The sequence below is a fragment of the Prionailurus bengalensis genome, chromosome A2 (assembly GCF_016509475.1).
Source record: "Prionailurus bengalensis isolate Pbe53 chromosome A2, Fcat_Pben_1.1_paternal_pri, whole genome shotgun sequence".
Classification (NCBI taxonomy): Eukaryota; Metazoa; Chordata; class Mammalia; order Carnivora; family Felidae; genus Prionailurus; species Prionailurus bengalensis.
Genome location: NC_057348.1, coordinates 161,710,550 through 161,719,214, shown reverse-complemented (window position 1 = coordinate 161,719,214; position 8,665 = coordinate 161,710,550). Strand labels below are relative to the sequence as shown.

The 8,665-nt window shown below is 50.5% G+C and overlaps 1 protein-coding gene across 2 annotated transcripts in view; it reads left to right on the top strand.

Moving 5' to 3' along the window:
* Positions 1 to 6,808: 6,808 nt before the first annotated feature.
* ZNF777 (zinc finger protein 777) overlaps positions 6,809 to 8,665 on the top strand; it is a 28,670-nt gene continuing 26,813 nt past the window's right edge. The window contains exon 1 of one of the 2 annotated variants that reach the window (XM_043589851.1): positions 6,809 to 7,022. Coding sequence is in view for 1 of the 2 variants with exons in the window: in XM_043589850.1 (XP_043445785.1) it covers positions 7,670 to 7,786 (117 nt within the window). In the remaining variant the exon portion in view is untranslated. Of the gene's footprint in view, positions 7,023 to 7,638; positions 7,787 to 8,665 lie in introns of those variants that run through there. The other variant, XM_043589850.1, reaches the window with a different exon arrangement.

Sequence of the window (8,665 nt, the reverse complement as noted above, 5' to 3'; positions counted from 1 at the left end):
CCTCCCCCTCTCCCTCTCTTTCCCTCTCCCCAACTCTCACTTTCTCATTCTCAAATTAAAAAAAAAAAAAAAACACAAAAATAATGAAATTAAGAGGAAATAAACATTTTAAAAGAATGACAATCTTCAAGAATTGATGAAAGACAAATCCTCAAATTCAAGAGGCCCAAAGGTAAATCCACACATAGAAATATTGTGGTGAAACTAGAACCACCAAAACCAAAGGGAAAATCCTAAAAGCAGCCAGAGAAAAAGACAGATTGACATCAAAGGAAAAGGGTGTTCAACTAACCATAGACTCTTCTATGATAAAAATAGAGATCAGAAGACAATGAGTGAACACCTGCAATGTGGTGACAGGAAATAACCGCCAACCTAGATTTTTGTACCCTGCTCAATTATCACACACCAGCAATGCCAAATAAAGACTTTTTCAGAAAATAAAAACCCTCACTTAAAAACTGCTGAAGACTGCTGTCCTTTGGGAAGAAGAAACTCCAACACAGGATGGAGGAGAAGGACATAAGGGGAATAATGAGAAAAAAAACTAGTAAATACGGGTAAATAGTAACGTGGACTTTATAAAACAATAATAAAGATAAGTTTGGGAGATACAAAACAAAGTGGGATTAAAATACTAGACAGTGTGTAGAAGGGTGGAGTATGATGTCAGTGAAAGCATCCTGTTGTCCTTGTGATTTCAAGAGAAGGGCAATTACATTTAGACTTTGTAAGTCAATCATACACATTTAAATGTTCATCATAGCCCCTAAAAGAACAGAAGTAGAGTGGATCCTAGCAGAGGGAGGAAGAGTATATTAGGAAAACTCGATTCATCTATTAGAAGGTAGGAAGAGGGGGAAAGAAGCAAAGCTATGGTAAACCAAGATCACAAAATAAGATGCTAGAAAAAAACCAAATATATCTATATTCACTGTGAATAGAAAACAAGCTCTTCAGTCGAAAGACACATTGTCAGATTGCACAACTATACAGAAATCCAGCTCTATGCTTTGAAGTTTTAGTGAGCAATATTCCTTGGGGCATGCACTTTCCTTCCTCCAACTACGGCCCCGTAGTGGTGTTATGTCAGCCCTTCTCTTCCTGGCTGTTCGGTACCATAATGACCTCTGCCAAAATTCCAAAATGTTTCATCACTTTCCATTATCAGAAAAGTCTTATTCCAGCCTCAGTCTGAACCATATTTGAACTTGAGTGGCAAACTTGGTCAGAGCCTGTGTCCCCTCCACTCTGGTTTGGGCTGGATCTGTCTGGGGCACCAGGAGTTTGGGTGGAGAGAGCACAGAGTCTCTTCCTCAAATCCTTCCTCCTTTCTCTCTCCGATCCTCCCAGACTCCAGCTTAGGCCTTCGCAAAGCCTCACTTTGGCCAAAGCATGGGGTGAAAGATGTGAAGGAGGATGTGCTCATGTGAGTTGCCTTAGAAACTTCGTTCAGCTTGTTTTAACCTGGGACTGTAGGGCTTTACTGGTACGGTGGTTTCCAGGCGGGTGGGATGTGAGGTTGTCTTGGGGCGGTACTCAGCTTTACCCTGACTTCCTCTGACATGGAGAAGAATTCCTTGAGGGGTGGCAAGAAATATCTGCCCCTAACTCTTTCCAGGCGTAACCACCCATTATGTGGCCTGTGGCAATGTGCATGCATCACAGGTCTCCCCACCCCCCCAAATGCTGTGCTCCTTTACAAGAAGGCCAGGAAACAGCTTGGGTCTTAGATCGCACGCTTGGGGTACGAGGGGAACTGGAACAAGGTGGGAGTAGCCCCACCTTTCCCTTGTGATGTCTTTAAGCCTCCAGAAATCTCTGCATTAAAAGCCATCTGCTGCCATGTTCCCTGTGCTCACAAACTTCAGGGGACACATATCACGTACACTCCTCTTCTTCCCTGTGGTGGAAGAGGGAGCCCGGAAAGGGCAGCGAGCACAGTGCTGGGCTCCACAGAGACACTTTGAGCTCTCTCACAGGGAGAGGGAAGGATGGCCAAGAACTCCCTTCTCTCTAGGCCTCTTTTCATGTGTGTGTGGCGGGGGGTAGGCTCTGAGCTGGGGGGTGCCAGCAAGGCTCTGTAGGTGAGTGATTGTCCCACTGGCCACACAAAAGTAAATGGTGGGGTAGCTTATGCCTTTTGTCCTTGGCTCTGGGCCTTCGCCTCGATCCCCAGACAAGGACAAAATGACACTTGACATCTTGTCACATGATGTTTACAAAAGACGTACCTAAAAGTTAACAGCACGACACACAGCGCAAAGTAAAGAATTGGGGGCAGAAAATATATACTGGCAAACACTCACTGAAAGAAAATGGACCAGGAATACCTTTAGACGAAACAGATTTTAATGCCAAAAGCATTTCTAGGTAAAAAGGGTCACACATTATGAACAAAATAAAGTACAATGTACCTAATGGCACGGACTCAAAAATATAAAGCAAAAAGTGGCAGAATTCTGAGGACAAATTTGAAAAGAATCACAATGGGAGATTTCTATATAGCTCTCCATATTTGGTAAAACAAACAAAAATTAGTGAGAATATAGAATAGTTGAAAAGCATATTTAACTAATTCTATCCAAACAATTAGAGGTTTTATGTTCTTTTCAAGAACACGAAGTATTTACAAAAACTGGCTACAAAACAAATTGCGACAAATTCCAAATAACCAATTTTATTCAGACTCCTTTTTATAATCACAGTGTAATAAATTGGAAATAATAAAATGACATACAAAACATTTGTAAAAGAACCATCTAAGGAAAAAAAAATAGCTTTTGCTCACATTTTAAGATTTTTAAAAAATTTTTTAATGTTTATCTATTTTTGAGAGTGGGGAGGGGCAGAGAGAGAGGGAGACACGGACTCCGAAGCAGGCTCCAGGCTCTCAGCTGTCAGCACAGAGCCCCACGTGGGGCTTGAACTTACAGTGAGATCATGACCTGAGCCGAAGTTGGGCGCTTAACCGACTGAGCCACCCAAGCACCCCTTTAAGATTTTTTTTTTTAATTTTTAAATGTTTATTTATTTTTGAGAGAGAGAGAGAGAGAGACAGAACATGAGTGGGGGAGGGGCAGAGAGAGAGGGACAGACAGAATCAGAAGCAGGATCTAAGCTGTCAGCACAGAGCCCGACACGGGGCTCGAACTCACAAACAGTGAGATCATGACCTGAGCCGAAGTTGGGCGCTTAACCGACTGGGCCACCCAGGCACCCCTTAAGATTTTATGTTTAATGACATGGGGCTCAAACTCACAACCGCGAGATCAAGAGTTGCACACTCTACCGACTGAGCCAGCCAGATGCCCCGTCTCACATTTTAATACTGTTTTACATGTTTGTTTTTTCGAACAATTCCTATTGTAAAAAGTTTATAACAAAAAATCGCAGCTGATTACAGAATATTTATTTAATATTAATGTATCAAATATACAACTAGTAATCTTGAGGAGGAAAATATACCAAGACTGGGTACAGTTGTAAAAGTAGATTCATATAAAACATGTCAAATGGAAAGTATATTTTTATTTTTCCACTTTTCGTATACACTAGAAGACAAAGAAAAATCCAATCAGTTAACTATTTGGGTGGCTGAAGTCTTTCATTTTATTTTGGTAACAAGAAAATCCAAATTTAATGCTTAAGATCTCATCTTTCAGTCATCTGAAAAAGAAAGATAATACACTCATTAATCTAGGTGTTTCTTAGTGGGATATTAGCTGATTAGTTGACCTCTTGGCCCCATCAAAATTCTAGCTGGCTTAGTTGCAGAAATTCACAAGCTGATCCTAAAATTCAAATGGAGGGGTGCCTGGGTGGCTCCGCGGGTTGAGGGTCCGACTGCGGCTCAGGTCATGATCTCGCAGTTTGTGAGTTCGAGCCCGCGTCGGGCTCTGTGCGGACAGCTCGGAGCCTGGAGCCTGCTTCGGATTCAGTGTCTCCCTCTCTCTCTGCCCCTCCCCCACTGGTGCAATGTCTTTCTCTAACTACCAAAAATAAATAAAATATAAAATAAATAAATAAATAAAATAAAATTCAAATGGAAGTTCAAGGCATCCCAAATGGCCCAAAACAATCTTGAAAAAGAAGAGCAAAGTGAGAGGGACTCACGCTTCCTGATTATAGCATCTGGAAACATAAAAAGTATGCTCACAATAGCACAAAGGATGGTAGGCAACCTGTTGTAAGATTAACGAACCATAATAAAGTGGTATGACTCATGCGAAGTGAGTTGTTAAAAATTAAAAGTGTAGGGGCGCCTGGGTGGCGCAGTTGGCTAAGCGTCTGACTTCAGCCAGGTCACGATCTTGCGGTCCGTGAGGTCGAGCCCCGCGTCGGGCTCTGGGCTGATGATGGCTCAGAGCCTGGAGCCTGGTTCCGATTCTGTGTCTCCCTCTCTCTCTGCCCCTCCCCCGTTCATGCTCTGCCTCTCTCTGTCCCCCCGAAAAATAAATAAACGTTGGAAAAAAATAAATAAATAAATAAAATTAAAAGTGTATATTTTATTTTTTTTTATTTTGAGAGAGAGAGAGAGCGCGCGCGCATGAGCAAACGGGGGAGGGGCAAAGAGAGAGATGAAGAGAATCCCAAGCAGATTTTGCCCTGTCAGTGCGAAGCCAGACTTGGGGCTTGATCTCACAAATGGTGAGATCATGACCTGAGCCAAAATCAAGGGCTGGCCGCTTAACCAACTGAAACACCCAGGCGCCCCAATGCTGTAGGTTTTAAAACTTAGGGCAACCTTTAAAAATGAGGTATAAATACCAAGTGTACAGTGAAAAATAGAATTAAAAATTAAAAAATACTCTATCCAAAAGCAGGCAAAGAAAGAAAGAAAGAGGGAGAGAAAGTATTGAAAACCTGGAACACAAAGAAAACAGCTAGCAAGGTGGTAGATTAAAATGCAGTCCTATCCGTCCGACTCTTGATCTCAGCTCAGGTCCTGATCTCACTGTTCTTAGCTTTTTTTTTTTTTTTTTTTTAACGTTTATTCATTTTTGGGACAGAGAGAGACAGAGTATGAATGGGGGAGGGGCAGAGAGAGAGGGAGACACAGAATCGGAAACAGGCTCCAGGCTCTGAGCCATCAGCCCAGAGCCTGACACGGGGCTCGAACTCACGGACCACGAGATCGTGACCCGGCTGAAGTCGGACGCTTAACCGACTGCGCCACCCAGGCGCCTCTCGATCTCACTGTTCTTGAGTCCAGCATCAGGCTCAATATTGACAGTGCAGGGCCCGCTTGGATTCCCTTTCTCTCTCCCTCTCTCTCTGCCCCTCCCCTGGTCAGTCTCTCCCTCAAAATAAATAAATAAACTTAAAAAAAAAAAAAAAACTCAAACCCAAACATTAAAAAAAAACTGTAAAAAATTGCAATCCTATCAGTAAGCACATTAAGTTCTGGTGACAAAGTTTATAGCCACAATATGTGTTCTAAAACCACCTATAAACCAATAAGAAAAAGACTTCACAACAGAAACACTGGCAAAGGCTAGGAAGAGGAAACTTGAAGTGCAAGAAACCAAATGTCTAGATGTTCAACCGTCTTAATAACCAGGGAAATACAAACATCAATACAAGGTAAAATAATGACTACTAGTTTCAAACTCATCCTGCTGACGAAGTTCAAGGTCCATTATCAGTAAGTGTCGGCAAGGCTCTGAAAACAGGACCCCGTGCACTGCTGGTGGCAGTGTCGCTGGGCACCATCTCACTGGTGAGCAATGTGGTGAACTTAGGGAAGAGGAAGGGCTCCTGTCACCCACTCTTCAGTGTCCCGGGGTCTCTCCGAGAGAAACTCCGTCGGACACAGCGAGAGGTGAAAGCAGACGTTCCCGGCAGCAAGTTTGTTTTCATTGCTCTGCAGGGGGAGGGAAAGTACACTGGAGTGTATTTATTCAATGAAATACTATATAGTGGTTAAAAGGAATGGACCAGATATTCTCGTTTCAACACGACTATATCTCAAAAACAATGATGCACTAAAAAAAAAAAAAAAAAAGCAAGTTGCAACCTGATATGGGCTGAATTACATTCACATACACATTTAAAATACCAAAAAGCAGGGGTATGCGCTGTTTGCTGATGCATGGTAGGAAATGCATCAAGACATATAGGTGGGAGGTCCAACCTCTGCGAAGGGAAGGAAATAGATTCCGACAGAGGCACTGGCCTCATCCACATCCATAACTTTCCATTTTTACAGAGACATAGGAGCGGACAGCGCACTGAGTCCTGATCCTGTCGCCTTCCAAGGCAGCTCCACCCCTGGCCTCCCAGGGATCCCATTAGGTGAACAAAGATATTCTACTTTTCTTCCCCGCTTAAGTTCCAGTTGGGTTTTCGTCACTTGTAACCAGGAGGCCTGCCTATACTTTCTTGCTTTCTCCCCCCCACCCCCACCCCCAGTTCTTGCCACCTGGTAGGTATTCCATAAATATGCGGATAAGTGAACCTGTCCAGCAAAGGGAGCCGCCAACTCGCAGCTCTACCATTTCTTTTGGGGGAGCCCTGAAGGTTAAGAAAGAGCATTCCGACAAGGGGCTGGCACAGCAACTTAGGGTAAACAAGTCCCTTCCCGCTCGGCCTCAGTTTCCTCCCAAACGACGGGTCCGGCCCCTTCCAGCCCCAGCACTCTATGATTCTCGGAATTGTGTCCTTTCATGTCGAAAACAACACTCGGGCATTTCACAAAAGCACCCAGCCCCCTTGTTACCCTTGGAACCACGCAGCCCGCTTCCCTGGAACCCGGGCTGCACAGAGCCGGTCACATGAACTCGGGCTTTCTTTGCCGTGCCGGGTTTCTTAGATCCCTTTGTGAGCGCAGGTTTTGAAAGGGAACGACCCGGGTTCTGGGTTTGAGAGGAGCAGGGGGATCCGGCGGGAGGAAGGCTGTCGGAGCCAATCAAGCCGCCTCCAGACCCCAGCACGTCGCCTTGGCTGCGCGCGGCTGTTTGTGCTCGGCTCTCCCGCCTCCGGGTCTCGCCCCAGGCTGCCCGGGGAGGCGAGGACCCCAGGTGAGAGGCCAGGGAGGGGGGGACCCCGGGGGGGAGGCCGAGCGGTTCGGCCCGGGCTCCACGACGGGCTGGCCCGGGGCTCAGGGCGTGTCCGTCGCCGCCTGCCTGCTCGCTCGACACTGTTCGCTCCTACCGGCTGTAGATGGAGCTGTCTGGGTTCCTGCAGCCTCCGACGAGCCTCGGAGTGTTTCTCTTTAAACGGCCTGAGAGGGACATGCCTCCCAGGATGCAGTTTGTATCAACATGGCAGCTGCTGTGCAGCTCCCCTGCTGAAGAGGCGCCGGGACGGCAGCGCAGCTCGCAGCCGGGGCCGGGGCCGGAGCCGGGGTCGCAGCCGCGGCCGCAGAGGGGCCGCGCGCGGGCCGGGGGCCGGTGCTGAGGGCCGGGGCCCAGCTCGCGGCCGGGGCGCAGCCCGCCCGGCCGCCCGCACCGCCGCGCGCCCCGCTCCGACGCCGCCGCCCGGCTCGGCCGCTCCGTCCCCGCCCGCCCTGAGCAGGCCGGGCCCGACGGCCGCGCGAGCCCGGGCGGGGAAGGCAGGGCCGGGCGGGCGCCGCCTGCGGAGAGGCCGGGAGGGGGGGCGGCCTGCGTGGGGCCGCGCGGCGGCGGCGGCGGCGGCGACTCCGGCCCGGGCCGGACAGCGCAGGGCCATGGCCGAGGCGGCCCCGGCTCCGGTGAGGGCGGCCCGCGCGCGCACGGACGCGCGGACTCGGGGCCCGGGGGACGGCCTGCGCGTCCCCGGCTCGGCGGCCCGGCCTGGGGTCTCGGTAAGGGACACAAACGCCGCGACGTGGGGGGCGGGGGGTGGGGGGCCGGAGGGCTCGCGCGCCCCTTAACGGGAGTGGGGGGGGGGAGGGCTGCGGGATGGCAGCGGGGCCGAGGAGCCGGCCGCCGTCCGGGCGAGGCTGCGGGGACGCCGGGGCCTGGCCCGCTCGCGGGCCTGGAGGTGGGCGCCCGGGGCGGCGCGCCTCGCTCCCTGCGGAGCCGGCGCTGCGTCCGTCGGGGTTGCCGCCGCACGTTTTCCGCAGAGCTCGCCCCCGCCGAGCCTCCCGCGGCCGGAGCGCGGCGCTGACGCGGCTCTCCCCATTTCGCAGAGCGGAGACACTGAGGCACAGACACCTGGCGGCGACCCGGCCGGCCTGCCCCAAGGTCACGTAGCGAGTCATCCGTGGCCCGCTGCCCGCGTCCCCAGAAATGCCAGCCTCCCGGGCGGCGGGCCTGGACGGGGAGGGGGGCGGCTCTGGCGGCGGCCTGCCCTGGATTAGGGGCCTGGCCCGGCTCGCGGTGGACGCGGCCCGTCGGGGGGGAGGTGACGGCAGGACGAGAGGCCGGGCAGTGCCCGGCTGAGCGGTTGCGTCGTGGGGAGCAGGTGACCCTCGGGCTCCGGCGCCTGGGGCCTCCAGCCCCTGCCTCCGGAGGGCCCCCTCCCAAATTCTGGGTGTCCAGACGGATGGGGTCGGGGGAGCGAGCTCCTAGGGGTTTGGTGGCTGATGTTCCTCTTTAATGGGCCATTCTCAAAAATCGGTCCTAAAATCTCCCTGCAGACCTGCTCTTTGAGATTCGGTGGCTGTGCCTGGGAGCAGGATTGCTGCATGAGGGTCAGTGCCTCTGAGCCTCAGTTTACTGGTGTGTACAGGAAGGGGTCG